Raw genomic sequence first — 16,329 nt, 5'->3', positions numbered from 1 at the left:
AGAGGTGTGTAGAGGGAGTCACTAAACCGGCTTATAAATCTGTAGAAAATGTTTTTTTCCGAAAACATTCAATTCAAAAATACTTAATTAATTAATTATTAATGGAAGGAATCATCTGTATTATATGTGAACTCTGCATTATATACTGACGATAAAATAAGTATTGAACGTGTCAACATTTTTCTTAGTTTAAAGATTTCTAATGGGACCACTGATAAAAAACTCACACCAGATGTCGAGAAAAAACAAGTAAAAAAATTTAAACAAATTAGTCCACAAACGAACATTCGGGTAAGAAATGTGGTTAAAAAAACACACTTAAAGAAATATATTAAACACTTGGTGCAAAAGTCTTTTTTTGGTAATATTAACTTCAAGAGTCGGATTCAGTATGGAAAAACTAGTCACATTGTTCATGTGTGATTTTGACCTATTTTATTACACAAACTGCCTTCAAATCTTAAATGCTCTGGAATTTGCACTCAGATCTTCATTTTGTTCCACTGATTTTTATTAAATACAAGTCAGGCAATTGACTGAGTTATTGTAATAGTTCAATTCATCCTCAGATTCTTATCAATAATTTCCCTTCACAGTTTTTCCATTCATCCTTCCTTCGGTTATTTTAAGTCTGCTTGAAACATATGCTGTAAGATCACCCATACCATTAGGGCATCCCATACCATTCATCTGCAAACTTCCCTTTTGGCATGATGTTTCTTGGATAATGTGCAGAACCATGGTTCCTCCAAACAAGGTGTGTTCAATGACATCCAAAGAGCTCAAATCTGTCCTCATCTGACCAGACTATATTTTCTCAGTATTACACTGTCCAAACTGTAGCAAACTTTAAACAAGCTTCAACATGCTTTTCTTCTATGGTGGAGTCTTGTGCAGTGAGTGTGTATATAAGCCATTGTGATTATGTGCATTACTTTTTGATTACTTTCATTGCATGTCAGAAATTTTACGAACCTTTTGCACATTCTTTTCTTTATGTGTCGAGTACTCATTCACTGCGCCATGCCAACATTTTTACTCATAACTTAATTTGTTGACTACTTTGCTTTGATTTCCTTTTATGATGGATTACCTGGACTGTTGCCAAGATCTGGTGTGAATTTAATGTCATTTGTATGTATGCATGAATGTACATATATAAATAAATAAAATCTCCTTAAAACAGGTATCATGAGCTTAACAAATTGGAGAAAAAGAACATTTCAGAGGTAAGTGATATAATTAAGAGGCTCTTAAGTTACTCTTTTACAAGTAAACATACACAAGGTCTGTTAATTGTATCCTTTTTAATTTAACAGAGTATGCAGGGTGGCAAAAGTCTGACTGATTTGAAGAATGATGGTGAGGACACTTTCATTTAAATCCAATTTGCACAGAGTTCTGCCGAAAGGTTTCCATGAACACATCGACTTGAATTTCACGTCAATGCAATATGGGGCTTTTAACAATTTATTTGAACCGCTCTTTTTACCCCATGGTTTGACAGTAAAACAAATGTATTACATTTCAAAAACAAGAATTTAGTGCAGAAGTGTACATTTAGTCTGGATTTCCTGTAATTAACATAGGATAAAAATTATACTGTACGTGTAGAGTCAATATAAACACATGCTAACTACCTTACTATTTCTGGCTGAATATTTGGACACTCTTCATGGCAGAATTGGTAGTTTCGATTTAAATTGGTTGTTTTCCTGGAACAGACTCAGCTAAAGGATCGTCCATAAATTCTTACCAGGTTTGAGGTTGGGCTCATTCCCTTAGCTGCTTTTTTTAATTCTAAAAACAGCTTTCATGTCTGTTTTGGATCACTGTCCTGTTGGAAGACACAGTTCTGTCTAAGTTTTAACCATCTGACCCAGACTGGTGCCATCAAATGAGATGAAATGTATTAGGATATTCAGGAACAATCCACGAACTATCAAGGCTTCAGCCGATCATAAACTGGTGGATGCTGGAAGACGAGTATCACTGTCCAAACTAAAGCAAGATTAACATCAACATGGACTGAGAGGGATCTGACAAAGACAGAGGTCCTTCCTTGGACCCCTTCAAGCTCAATGGAAATGTTCAGCTGTCCATGTCGACACAACAAGCTAAATGCTTGCTAAAGAAGTGTTTTATGGTCTGACAAAGCAAACTTTAAACTGTCAACAATGATAAGAAAAATGAGCTGTCGAGGCGAGGCTTTTAGATCTGAAAAACAATGTACCAGATTACTGAGCATGGTGGTGGTAGCATAATGCTGTGGGACAACTTTGCTGCCAGTGGTTGCGGTACATACTACAAAGTGGGTCTAATAATAAAGGAGGAGGACTAACTCCAAATCCTGAAATTGTATCTTAAATCAACAGACAGCTGAAATTTGGACACAACCGATAGGCAAAACTCTATTTGTGATAGATAAAATAGGCTTCAGGAATGACCTCCTCAAATCCCTGACCTCAGTCCAATTTAATTTTTATGTTTTACATCTGAAAGCCAGGCCTGTGCCTGTACTAAATGAACTCCACCATTTTTGCTACAAGGGACAGTCAGAAATCACATAAAAATCTGGTTGATGGTTACATAAAGGATGCAACTTTGGGGATTGGCGTTGAGGGTGTTTGTAGAACTTTCAAAGTTCCTGTAAGCTTTAACCACCCATCATGACCTTATATAAAACAACAAATATTTCTTGAATTTGCTTTCAGGTGTTAAAGAGGAAATGACTAAGAAAAACAACAGTGAGGACAACATTTCAGGAAAATCATCAAGAGAAAAAATGTCTGAAACATCCATGCTGTGCGTTATACTGTGAAAGTGTAACTTCTCGCCCTGATGCTCAGTAAATTCAGGTGAAACACTTTGGCATCTGTTTTGTCTCTAATTTGTCTTTACTCTGAACAAATAATCAGGAGGATCATTTTCCATTTCAGGCAACAAATACTTGAAAAGTGCAGTAATGTGTCACAGAAACGTTTCGCTGTTTCTGTGACACTTCAAATCATAAAAGATCACACTATATGACTTTATTTTACTCATGATTATCAATGAAAACTAATAAACAATACATTTTTAGGCTCTTACATAATCACTCAGCTAATATGCTTGTAAACTAAAGTTGTAAGTCAGCTTTCTTTAACCATACATTTCAGTCCAAAAACGGAATGCAATAACAGATAAGCAGCTGCAAGAACAGAGTATTTCCTTTTTTTTCAGCTTTAACAGCTTTCAATATTGCACTTTTGTTACTCGCTTCGTTTCCACTCAGTTGCATTTGGGCATTCCCTACCATGTCGAGAATGTGAAAACCAAGGAGTAAATTTGTCTGTTATATGTTCTTGTCAAACAAATTAGAGGACTAGTCACTGTTGCTGCTGCTGTCATCTCCCACCACCATGCTGCTGTACTTCTTCTGCTGCTGCTCCTTAAACATATCCTTCACCTTCGCTCTCTTCAGACCTCCGTCCCTGCAGAAGCACAAAACAATTCAACACATTAAACATAGTTCTGCCATTTGAATCTCTGTTTAATCTCTTTTACGCCCACACTCTGTGAGGTAAAGGTGTCATTGTTTTACAAAACAGCTTTGAATTCTGAGTTTTACTTTGAAGTGTTCATCTATTAGGAATCTTAACAGTTAATTTAAAAAGAAAAGAGGTTAAAGCTTACCACTGTAGGTCTACCAGCCCTCCTTGGTGAGCTATGGCGGATTTCACTCTGTTGGCAAAGTTAACGGCATCCTCTCCCTCCTAACATTTAAGAAGAAAGAACAAACTCAACTTTGGTATCCTTAATTTGCCAGGAAGATCTCAAAAATCTGTTTAGAATGTCAAATCTAGTTAAACCAAGCTTAAGTAAAAAAGAGTGAAGTAAATTTTGGCTACGGCCATGAGAAAACTCAAAACTATATGTACCATATTTTTCTGAGACAAAAAATTGACCCACTATGTGCAGATGGTGTGCTCTTGTGGGCTATGAGCTTGTGAAACCAACCTGTTGGTGCATGGCTGGCAGGTACCAGACGTTACAGACAAGAGCCCAGCTCGTCATCATTCGCAGCAGGTAGCTCACCATGCTGTACTTGGAACTGTTCCAGAAAGCATCTCCAAACTTTGGGTCATACTAACAACGGACAGACAAGCCGTTACAGCTCCAACATCTCTAGAAGCACTCATCATAGGCATGAATGTTATATTAGTTTGGGGTTTTCTGTCATTTATTTGCACCGTTCTTTTTACAGTGTGGTTTAATAATACAAAATTTAAGGATTTTTAACAATAATAGGGTGCTCAAGTTATTTATTGTTGATTTTCTTTAATCTACACTACCGGTCGACAGTTTTAGAATGCCTTTGTCATTTTATGGTTTTCTTTATGATTATGACCATTTACATTGTATGTAGATTCTCACTGAAGGCCTCAAAACTGAATTAATACATGTAATTATGTAGCAAACATAAAATTGTAAAAGAACTTTAAAACCTGTTAAGCCCGACAAACCCGTCGGCTCTAAAAGTCGGTCAAACACAGCCAAATAAATCAAAGTAACAGTTGCAATAGTGGTTGCACTTGAAAAATATTATTTTATATTTTACCTTTACACAGGTACCAAACATTTGAACGTAGACCTTATAACTGTGAAGCTATACTTGATTTATTTACGTTATGTAATTTCAGACAGAAATTGCTCTAAAACCCATCAGGGCTTAAGATGTTAAATCTGTTTTTTATTTTAGATTCCTTAAAGTAGCCGCCCTTTGCTGTGATGACTGAAATATTAACCTTTGACCGTCTCTCAATGAACCTCTGGGAAGTTCTTTCAAGACTCTTTGAAAAACCATTTCAGGTGACCACCTCATGAAGCTCAGGGTGAGAATGCCAAGAGAGCAAAGCACTAATCAAAGCAAAGGGCGGCTATTTTGAAGAATCTAAAATATAAAAATGTTTCAAGTTATATCACACTTTTTGTTTACTATATAATTCCATGTGTGTTCATTCACAGTTTTGTTGTCTTTGGTGAGAATCTACAATGTAAATAGTTATGAAAATAAAGAGACCCATCAAGTGATAAAGTGTATCTAAAACTTATCTAAAACAAATAAAGCCACTAATATTTTGTTAAATGTATCGCAACAAGTTGCAGAGAAACCATACACTTTTTGTTACCATAAACAAGCTTTATGTGTAACTCTTTTGGGATATCACACCACTCTTAGTAGAATGTGTTAGGGTGAAGGTTTCTCAGAATCTTAACACTGACATGCCTTATCAAACCAGTTTAAAGGTGTTTTGGTTTACAGCTTAAATAAATTGTTAAAAGGCCTAGACTGTTATAACATTCATACCCAGGATGGCTGTTTGTAAATTTCTTATAAGAAACTGGAAATATGTACCAGTAAAGTACCTTGATGGCTACAGGATATATTGTTGCTCCAATTTCAAAACTTCCCTTTTTAAACATCATGACAGACGTGTTGTTAATGCAGGTTCCTTCAGAGACCAGACATGCAGGAGATGAAAGGAAATTTGTTGAGTGAACCCTCCCCAAATTAACATACAATATCTATTCATTTTGCACAACTCAGCAGTCAGTTCTCATACATGAGCTAAAATAACAGACCTCAGTGATTAATTGCTCTGGAGGTGTAAACATCAACCATGGACTTAAATAACCTGGTCAGACTTACCCTCAGGAAATATTAATATGGGAAGCTTTGTCTTGTCATTCACATGGTCCTTTAACCTGGAAACAAAAGAAAAGGTCATGTAAAACCTCTAAACAGACACATTTTACAAATGTATCTGAAATAAATGCAACAAAACATAGTCTTGGGCTTCTAACTTGTTGAGTCACTTCAAAATTAACATATGTGCTAAAAGTCATGCTTACTGCTAGAAAAAGACCAATCTATTTAAGAACTAGAACTAGCAGAAAGGCAACACATCACAGAAAGACAAGCAAATACAGGGTCCAACTATGTTCCAGTAAGCAAGTGAAAGCTGACCTCTTGGTCACTAGATGGCGATCCTTCATCTCCGACCTCTCAAACCAGACATGAGGGCAAGACCTGACCATGGCTCTCTGTACAATCCCCATCAGACCTCCATGGACCTGACCCACCTAAGAAATACAAGTCGGACAGTCAAAAACGCACACTTCAAAAATTCAAGAAAATTGCATATAATCAATTTGGAAAAGTGTTTTATATTGCACACACCATAGCATAACAGCCGTCGTTGCAGAGTATTACGATGTCTATAGGACTGGTGTGATTGGCCACACAGATTCCTCCTTTTTTGGGTTTATTTTCTCTGCATTTTCAGGAAAATTCATGTCAAAGTTTAAATAAAATGGATATACCTTCCTGCTGATACCATAAGAGCATGGGTGCCCAGCTCCAGTCATCGAGAGCTACTACCCTGCAACTTTTAGATCTATCACTTCTTCAACACACTCATTACCAAACCGCTGAATGGCTGATTCAGCCATTTGATTCAGGTGTTTTGGAGAAGGGATGCATCTACAAGTTGCAGGATAGTAGCTCTGGAGGGCTGGCACCCCAGCAATACAGCATGTAATGAGAGTTTACCTGTTATAGTAGCAAATAGTGGCAGATAGTCCTCGAGCACAGATCCTGTAGCACATGACATGGACCCTCTCACTGAGCCAGAACTTTACCCTAAAAATTTACGTTTAGATGAAATCAGGAAGCAGATATAAGAGCAAGAAATTTCTTTTGTCTGGAACAATCTCTGAACCAGTCCGATTTTGTGATCACCTGCAATTTGGAAGAAATCCAACTGCAGATGTTCCAATTACCAACCAGGTGAGGCCAATGCAGACCAGTGTGATCCTAAACAAAGATCAGCACAGTCAATGTCAGAAAGGCAAAAAGCCACAGAGGTATGGTCCGAAGGAGACATTTTTTTGTACCAGGAGATTATAAAACACAATCAAACCCATTCTTATCTGATGTAGAGTTCTGATAAGTTTACAAACACTCATCGTTGGTTCATAATGTATTATTCCTTTTGGGCTGTTAATGATGTATTTGAAACTTTTTTTTTTTAGGCTGGAATGATGATACTAAATGAATCTTGAATAAATTTTAAAAACAAAAACTAGGTGCACAAGTTTGAGCTTTTTGTGAACTTTCTTATATACAAGGTCAGAATTCTACATAATCACTTAAATAAATGTCTACACTCCTATTAATATTTGACTAAATATCTCTCAGCAAACCGCACAATCAAACCTAAGAATACTATGCAGCATGATGGTGGTATAACCATGCAGTGGGATTGTTTTATTGCTAGTAATACTGTTGCATTGTGCAAAGTGAATAGAATAATTAACAAGGAAGACCTTGTCTGAATTCTTTAATTTCACAAGAAATCAACAACCGGGACAGTTGAAACTTGGAAACAGTTGTGTTTTCCAATAGGACAATAAAACTAAACACACATTAAAACTGGGCTGCACAGTGGCACAGTTGGTAGCACTGTTGCCTTGCAGCAAGAAGGTCCTGGGTTCGATTCCCACCCTGGGGTCTTTCTGCATGGAGTTTGCATGTTCTCCCCGTGCATGTGTGGGTTCTCACCAGGTACTCCAGCTTCCTCCCACAGTCCAAAGACATGCCTGTTAGGTTAATTGGTCTCTCTAAATTGCCCTTAGGTGTATGAATGAGTGTGTGCATGGTTGTTTGTGTGTTGCCCTGCGATGGACTGGCGACCTGTCCAGGGTGTACCCTGCCTCTTGCCCATAGACTGCTGGAGATAGGCACCAGCTCCCCTGTGACCCACTATGGAATAAGCGGTAGAAGATGACTGACACATTAAAACTAGTTTTAGAGTAGATATATTAAGCTTCTGCAGAAATCTTTCCAAGGCCTCCACCCGTTTGAAAACTTCCAAAAACGGCTTAAAATCTGGACCTGTGGCAGTAAACAAGTTAATTTATATTACCTATATCAAGAAGATCAAACAAATTTCCAGCAAAAATTATGAACGAAGCACACTGATGGCTACAAAATGCATGTGGTTAATGTGCAACTTGCTGACTGTCATTCATCCAAATAACAGTGAGTTCATTTTTGTTTCTTTTACAGGTCCTTCTCAAAATATTAGCATATTGTGAAAAAGTTCATTATTTTCCATAATGTCATGATGAAAATTAAACATTCATATATTTTAGATTCATTGCACACTAACTGAAATATTTCAGGTCTTTTATTGTCTTAATACGGATGATTGTGGCATACAGCTCATGAAAACCCAAAATTCCTATCTCACAAAATTAGCATATTTCATCCGACCAATAAAAAAAAAGTGTTTTTAATACAAAAAACGTCAACCTTCAAATAATCATGTACAGTTATGCACTCAATACTTGGTCGGGAATCCTTTGGCAGAAATTACTGCTTCAATGCGGCGTGGCATGGAGGCAATCAGCCTGTGGCACTGCTGAGGTCTTATGGAGGCCCAGGATGCTTCGATAGCGGCCTTTAGCTCATCCAGAGTGTTGGGTCTTGAGTCTCTCAACGTTCTCTTCACAATATCCCACAGATTCTCTATGGGGTTCAGGTCAGGAGAGTTGGCAGGCCAATTGAGCACAGTGATACCATGGTCAGTAAACCATGTACCAGTGGTTTTGGCACTGTGAGCAGGTGCCAGGTCGTGCTGAAAAATGAAATCTTCATCTCCATAAAGCTTTTCAGCAGATGGAAGCATGAAGTGCTCCAAAATCTCCTGATAGCTAGCTGCATTGATCCTGCCCTTGATAAAACACAGTGGACCAACACCAGCAGCTGACACGGCACCCCAGACCATCACTGACTGTGGGTACTTGACACTGGACTTCTGGCATTTTGGCATTTCCTTCTCCCCAGTCTTCCTCCAGACTCTGGCACCTTGATTTCTGAATGACATGCAGAATTTGCTTTCATCCGAAAAAAGTACTTTGGACAACTGAGCAACAGTCCAGTGCTGCTTCTCTGTAGCCCAGGTCTGGGGAACGCGGCACCTGTAGCCCATTTCCTGCACACGCCTGTGCACGGTGGCTCTGGATGTTTCTACTCCACACTCAGTCCACTGCTTCCGCAGGTCCCCCAAGGTCTGGAATCGGCCCTTCTCCACAATCTTCCTCAGGGTCCGGTCACCTCTTCTCGTTGTGCAGCGTTTTCTGCCACACTTTTTCCTTCCCACAGACTTCCCACTGAGGTGCCTTGATACAGCACTCTGGGAACAGCCTATTCGTACAGAAATTTCTTTCTGTGTCTTACCCTCTTGCTTGAGGGTGTCAATAGTGGCCTTCTGGACAGCAGTCAGGTCGGCAGTCTTACCCATGATTGGGGTTTTGAGTGATGAACCAGGCTGGGAGTTTTAAAGGCCCCAGGAATCTTTTGCAGGTGTTTAGAGTTAACTCGTTGATTCAGATGATTAGGTTCATAGCTCGTTTAGAGACCCTTTTAATGATATGCTAATTTTGTGAGATAGGAATTTTGGGTTTTCATGAGCTGTATGCCAAAATCATCCGTATTAAGACAATAAAAGACCTGAAATATTTCAGTTAGTGTGCAATGTATCTAAAATATATGAATGTTAAATTTTCATCATGACATTATGGAAAATAATGAACTTTATCACAATATGCTAATATTTTGAGAAGGACCAGTATATTTGAGCTTGTATTTATACCTTTGACCCCATGTTAATAAGCAAAAATCCAAAATAAATTCAAAGTGTATTTCCAATTCCTGTTTTAGCCATTCATTGAAATTGTGTCTTGTAAAATTCTTCAATGCCAAATAAATTATAAAAAAAAAACAAATTAACATGGCATTCATGAGAAATGTATGCAAACATCTTACTGCATCTGAAAATCCAACTGTTGTCCAGCCATGATTTATTAACATAGGGAACATTTTTGCTTGCTCTCCAGCTTTGCATTGTGTGCACTTGACTGTGAGTTGGACCAGGAATCTGCTGGTCTGCTTTTATACAAGTAATCACACATTCTAATGCATTTAGATTATTTTGGTCCATAATCTACCTCTGAAGTTGTGTTTAACTACTTTCTAGACCTGGTTAGGACATATCTTTTTAATGTTATGACCTCATAAAGCCATAGAAAGTTTAAAAAATAAATTTCATTTTAATGTACTTTTAATGACAAAACGTTTGAAATAATAAGCCCTCTGAGAAAAAGAGACTTCTAATGAAAATACAATTAAAGCCAAACTTTTGAGAGTGAAATAAATATTGTTATGCACAAGCTTTACTGTTTCAGTGTTGATAGTGGCCGTTTGTTGCTAGGAAGAGGGATTAGATCATACATTCAAAAATGCCACCAACTGCAATGATCTCCGCCAAAAAAATAAAATTTGCACCGTGTTTTAGCCCTGTCTGCAAGGTCACTAGAATGATGTTATCAATAGGGCAAAGTGATAACAATGACAGAACAGCTGATACCAGAAATCAGTCTGAATTAAAAGAGTGGAGTGGTTGCCATAACAGGGAGTGGTGCCTGAAATTATCATTCTTTTGTCCACCTGAGAGGAAACATGTGCTGGTATCATCTCTTGGAGTCAGAAGGGCTTCACAGTCAAAGATATTGCTGCTAGTAAGATCCAAACAAAACAAACAAACAAACAAAAAATCAACAATTCTTAAGAACTTCAAGAAGAGAATTTCGGTGACTGTGAAGAAAGCTCCTAAAGATGATTCAGCCAAGGGACCTGGTTGCCACTAATATAGAGCTTGCTCAGGAATGGCTACGGACATGTGGATCCTTTCTATGATCACAGTGAGGCGGAGACTTCAAGATGTACAGGTCCTTCTCAAAATATTAGCATATTGTGATAAAGTTCATTATTTTCCATAATGTCATGGTGAAAATTTAACATTCCTATATTTTAGATTCATTGCACACTAACTGAAATATTTCAGGTCTTTTATTGTCTTAATATGGATGATTTTGGCATACAGCTCATGAAAACCCAAAATTCCTATCTCACAAAATTAGCATATTTCATCCGACCAATAAAAGAAAAGTGTTTTTAATACAAAAAACGTCAACCTTCAAATAATCATGTACAGTTATGCACTCAATACTTGGTCGGGAATCCTTTGGCAGAAATGACTGCTTCAATGCGGCGTGGCATGGAGGCAATCAGCCTGTGGCACTGCTGAGGTCTTATGGAGGCCCAGGATGCTTCGATAGCGGCCTTTAGCTCATCCAGAGTGTTGGGTCTTGAGTCTCTCAATGTTCTCTTCACAATATCCCACAGATTCCCTATGGGGTTCAGGTCAGAAGAGTTGGCAGGCCAATTGAGCACAGTGATACCATGGTCAGTAAACTATTTACCAGTGGTTTTGGCACTGTGAGCAGGTGCCAGGTCGTGCTGAAAAATGAAATCTTCATCTCCATAAGGCTTTTCAGCAGATGGAAGCATGAAGTGCTCCAAAATCTCCTGATAGCTAGCTGCATTGACCCTGCCCTTGATAAAACACAGTGGACCAACACCAGCAGCTGACACGGCACCCCGGACCATCACTGACTGTGGGTACTTGACACTGGACTTCTGGCATTTTGGCATTTCCTTCTCCCCAGTCTTCCTCCAGACTCTGGCACCTTGATTTCTGAATGACATGCAGAATTTGCTTTCATCCGAAAAAAGTACTTTGGACCACTGAGCAACAGTCCAGTGCTGCTTCTCTGTAGCCCAGGTCTGGGGAATGCGGCACCTGTAGCCCATTTCCTGCACACGCCTGTGCACGGTGGCTCTGGATGTTTCTACTCCAGACTCAGTCCACTGCTTCCGCAGGTCCCCCAAGGTCTGGAATCGGCCCTTCTCCACAATCTTCCTCAGGGTCCTGTCACCTCTTCTCGTTGTGCAGCGTTTTCTGCCACACTTTTTCCTTCCCACAGACTTCCCACTGAGGTGCCTTGATACAGCACTCTGGGAACAGCCTATTCGTTCAGAAATTTCTTTCTGTGTCTTACCCTCTTGCTTGAGGGTGTCAATAGTGGCCTTCTGGACAGCAGTCAGGTCGGCAGTCTTACCCATGATTGGGGTTTTGAGTGATGAACCAGGCTGGGAGTTTTAAAGGCCTCAGGAATCTTTTGCAGGTGTTTAGAGTTAACTCGTTGATTCAGATGATTAGGTTCATACCTCGTTTAGAGACCCTTTTAATGATATGCTAATTTTGTGAGATAGGAATTTTGGGTTTTCATGAGCTGTATGCCAAAATCATCCGTATTAAGACAATAAAAGACCTGAAATATTCCAGTTAGTGTGCAATGAATCTAAAATATATGAATGTTAAATTTTCATCATGACATTCTGGAAAATAATGAACTTTATCACAATATGCTAATATTTTGAGAAGGACCAGTAGGTCTGGTGTCAAGAAAGGCAAAAAAATCCATAAAGGACAAACTGACATTCTGCAATATCAGAACTGGAATGCAGAGGACTGGGGTAAACTGCTTTTCTCTGACGAAGCCATCTTCAGACTGTTTGGGAAATATGGAAAAAGAGTTGTCCAGAAAAGATAAGGTGAATGCTACGATGAGTTCTGTGTCATGCAAACAGCAAAGGATCCTGAGACCAATAATGAGTGGAATCGCCTCTCATTCAAGAAAGTAGGCTCGCTCATATGTTGCCTAAAAATATTGCTATGATTAAAACATCTTTCAAGACTTACCTTACACAATGCAATGGTTTTTCAGCATGACGAAGCATCATATTATTACTGATAGCTTGGGGCCGTTATTAGTGAACGTATATATAAACCATTAAAACATCTCAAGCAGCAACAGTTATGACAAAGTTTCTGTTGGTCTCAGTAAGTCTGGCTATGAAGGTCCAACATTTCTTTCTCACTAGAACAAAGAATGTTAGATATTCACATATTAAGTTTGAAAACCTCTTTGACAACCTTTGACTTAATTTTCCTTTCTTTCTCTACAAAAGACTAAAAGTTTGATTTTGCTGTCAGCAGGACATGCAAAGTATTTGTTTACCTAAGTGGGGCAAGGATGCAGTAGCGCACAAAGATACCAAGGCCATAGACCAGTGTCATCTTCAGACTGATGTACTGGAAGTCATTGTTGGTGCGAGTCAGTAGATTCCAAGATACAAGCTCCTCGGAGGTGAACCGTTGGGTTACCTTCATTTTAAAACAGAGAAAAATTAAAAAAAATAAATAAATAAAACTGAAACCTACATGGACAAAAAAAATTACTTTTAGATTTAAATCCAATAAGTAAAAGGTCAAAGGTACCTCATCGTCTACAATACTCTCAATTCCCCTTCTAGTGAAATAGAAACAGTCACTAAATGTGAAGTCGCCTCCTACTGGCGGTTTGGGTCTACTGCGTCTGAGCTCCTCCAACTCTTTCTCCATAGAGCGGTTTTCTCTTTGAATGAGTCCTGCCACAGAAACAAACACAGTTAAAGTAAGAGTCAAAGTCAAACTCAATCAACTGATAGGAATCTGGACGAATGCCTCTCCATATCTCTGATTATCCTGGTAAAATATACTGATTGGAAAAGCAAACCAAATAATTTGAGGAAAATAAAAAGACAAAAATGTATTTAAAAATACTTTTTGAAACTATTAATTAAAATTCTATCTTTATTAAAAAGTACAAACCAGATTGTTCAGAAAGATCAGTCAAACCTCCATTCAGATATAGTTTTTTACCTATAGTTTTTCTATTTATTTTACTGATTTAATGTAAATCTTTCAATCACGATAAAATGTATCTTTTCAAGAATACATTTCCATTTGCAGATGTTTCTGGTGATATCACATAAGGCAACTGGTCAGAGTCTATGACAGCTATTTGTATTTTTCTTGTTTTCTTCATCTTATTTGCATGTTCTTTACTGAAATTCCCCTGACAAAGGTGTTTAGCTGCATTCTGCACAAGTGCAGCAAAAACCCTGAGCCCTTTGTTTGAACAATGCGTGGATTTTAGGGAAATTCAGCTTTTTTCTTGTGTCTCTTGTGATGCTATCAGCTTGAACAAAATTTTTCTTCAGCTTCTATTGTCAATGGCGGTGAAAGAAATACACCGCTTGGTAATATCTTGAAAACAAATTACTACCAAACTACCAAATTTATTTAAGATAAGCACTGAAAAAAAAAACCACGTCTGCATAACTTTACCAAGCAAGGAGAAAATGGTTTACGGAGGCACTAAATAATACTTTCTGTTGGAAAATAGCTTAAATTAGTATTTTCTCTTAGAGGTATAACCAGTTAATTTCAAATAAACTATCAAGTAAAGCAGTATTTCCTTTAATGACTGAAGCTCACAGTCAGGCAGTAAAAGTTATCCATCTTTCGATCTGAAAGATCTTGGAGCAGTTAGCCTGACAACACAGCTTCAAAGTCCAAAACCTTAACTACCAAAGTCTGTGTTTGTTCCAAACATTTTAAACGTGTCGGTGTTGAATCCTTTTTAATTCAGCAATCCTTACCTAGATTTAACAAGGTAGCAGAGCCACACATTGGACTTCGCTGAGGTCTAAAAAGTAGTTTTTGCGGACAGATCTATTGCATTTATATGTTGCTGTAGGGAATATGACCCCCTGCAACTTGGTGTCAGATAAGGAGTTGAGTAATAGTCTTTTGAGATACTGTAGGCAGTAATTCACAGAGCAACTTCACCTTGCTCCATAATGTGAATCTTTCTACATTTACTGAGTCATGGTGCTTGGATCTTTACATGTGCCAAAACACCATATTTTAAATTGACAATGTAAAGAGCTTAATACTTTAAAAGATTTTTGTAAGAATGTACAAACATACTGCCTTATTTTGCTAGTGAATGAACTTCCATGTTATTGCAACATGCCTGTCTCGACTTGCAATACAGAAATCCATTATGGCAGCAAAGACAAGTGTGTCCCTGAATCTGCTTTTAATGTTTCACAATCAGTAACATGGACAGTCTCATATGGGTGTGTACTCACCATTAGATGCAGAAGCATTAACTTTTTCTTCTTCTGCATTTGCTTGCTGTATGTTCAGAGTGGCCCACTGTGGTGGAGGTCACACAGAAGACATTTACGGTCACGTTTTAACAGTGAGAGAATCAGATTGCCTGGATAATTTTAAGCATGCGCCTTCGTGTGAACGTACCTCTAAGGTCTGCACCAGAATGTTCATATAGGTCTCGGAGATGCCCAGAGAAAATCCAAACATGGCTGGGATCATGATGAGGCTGATAATGAGGTAGAGCCAAATCTTTATGGCCCAAAGGACCCCATCCCAGAAATCCTCCATCGTTTACGTTTGTCCCTTGGGTTCACCGGTCCTGTGGCTCAGACACAGCGTGTTTACTATTGGAGAGTAGGAAAAGAACAAATGTTAATATGTACTTTTGGTCCATCCCGTGTAAACAATTAACATTTGTTAACATTTATCTACTGGGTGAAACACATGAGAGGGCATTAGAAACAGGAAATGAGCTTGAAAACCACAAACTAATACGGGAGGCGATTATTTTAAGTTACAAATAGCAAAAGGTCACTTATAATAGGTGACACAGACCTACTCAAGTCACCATATCAATCACATGTAATCTCCGTGTCTACAGAAATAGATCAACGACTAACCAGACAGAGAGCGATCTGAAAGTTAGACTACAATATTAAATCATCCATGGCTTTAGTTTTCTGAAATCACCAGCGTCAAAAGTTCTCAGATTACAATAGCTCAACTTACGTGCCAAACTTTACTCCATGTCCCGTCTGGCTGTGAGGACTGAGCAACACACACGGAGTAAACACGCCCATTAACGACTCAAACCAAGTCCAAGAATTCCGGGGCAAACAGCGCCTTCAAGTGTTCAGCTAGAGGCATGAACCAGATGATTTCCAGCGATCCTAGAAGCGGTCACAATACAAATGTAACAACACTGAACGGATTTCATCATCTACAGTCCATACCTTCATCAACACTGCTGGTTTCTCTGGGCCCGGGCTCATCTGACATGGACTGACCAAAGTTGAAAAGTGGTCTAACGAGTCCACATTTCAGACTGTTTTTGAAAATTATGGACGTCGTGTCCCCCGAGCCAAAGGGAAAAAGAACTATACGATTGTTATCAAGGCAAAGTTCAAAAGCCAGCATCTGTGATGGTATGGGTTGTGTTAGTGTCCATGGCATGGGTAAGTTGCACATTTATGAAGGCAACATTAATGCTGAAAGAACATAAAGGTTTTGGACCAACATGCTGCCATCCAAGCCACGTCTTTTTCAGGGACCTCTGCCACATTCTGCATGTCTTACAACAGCGTGGCTTCGT

At 38.6% G+C, this 16,329-nt stretch overlaps 1 protein-coding gene across 1 annotated transcript; it reads right to left on the bottom strand.

The window, feature by feature from the left end:
* Positions 1–1,288: 1,288 nt before the first annotated feature.
* On the bottom strand, positions 1,289–15,899 carry agpat9l (1-acylglycerol-3-phosphate O-acyltransferase 9, like). The gene is made up of 14 exons (XM_047381769.1): positions 15,747–15,899; positions 15,162–15,361; positions 14,993–15,059; positions 13,293–13,441; positions 13,033–13,178; positions 6,785–6,859; positions 6,596–6,685; positions 6,224–6,317; positions 6,011–6,126; positions 5,693–5,748; positions 5,410–5,495; positions 4,000–4,128; positions 3,676–3,755; positions 1,289–3,473 (listed from the first exon to the last, which is right to left on the bottom strand). Exons 2-14 carry the CDS (start codon positions 15,303–15,305, stop codon positions 3,365–3,367), a joined length of 1,341 nt encoding a protein of 446 aa, XP_047237725.1. The 5' UTR covers positions 15,306–15,361; positions 15,747–15,899; the 3' UTR covers positions 1,289–3,364.
* Between the last annotated feature and the right edge of the window lie 430 nt (positions 15,900–16,329).

The sequence above is a fragment of the Girardinichthys multiradiatus genome, chromosome 12 (genome assembly GCF_021462225.1).
Source record: "Girardinichthys multiradiatus isolate DD_20200921_A chromosome 12, DD_fGirMul_XY1, whole genome shotgun sequence".
Classification (NCBI taxonomy): domain Eukaryota; kingdom Metazoa; phylum Chordata; class Actinopteri; order Cyprinodontiformes; family Goodeidae; genus Girardinichthys; species Girardinichthys multiradiatus.
The sequence above is the reverse complement of the archived record's forward strand: the minus strand, read 5'-3'. Positions and strand labels throughout refer to the sequence as shown.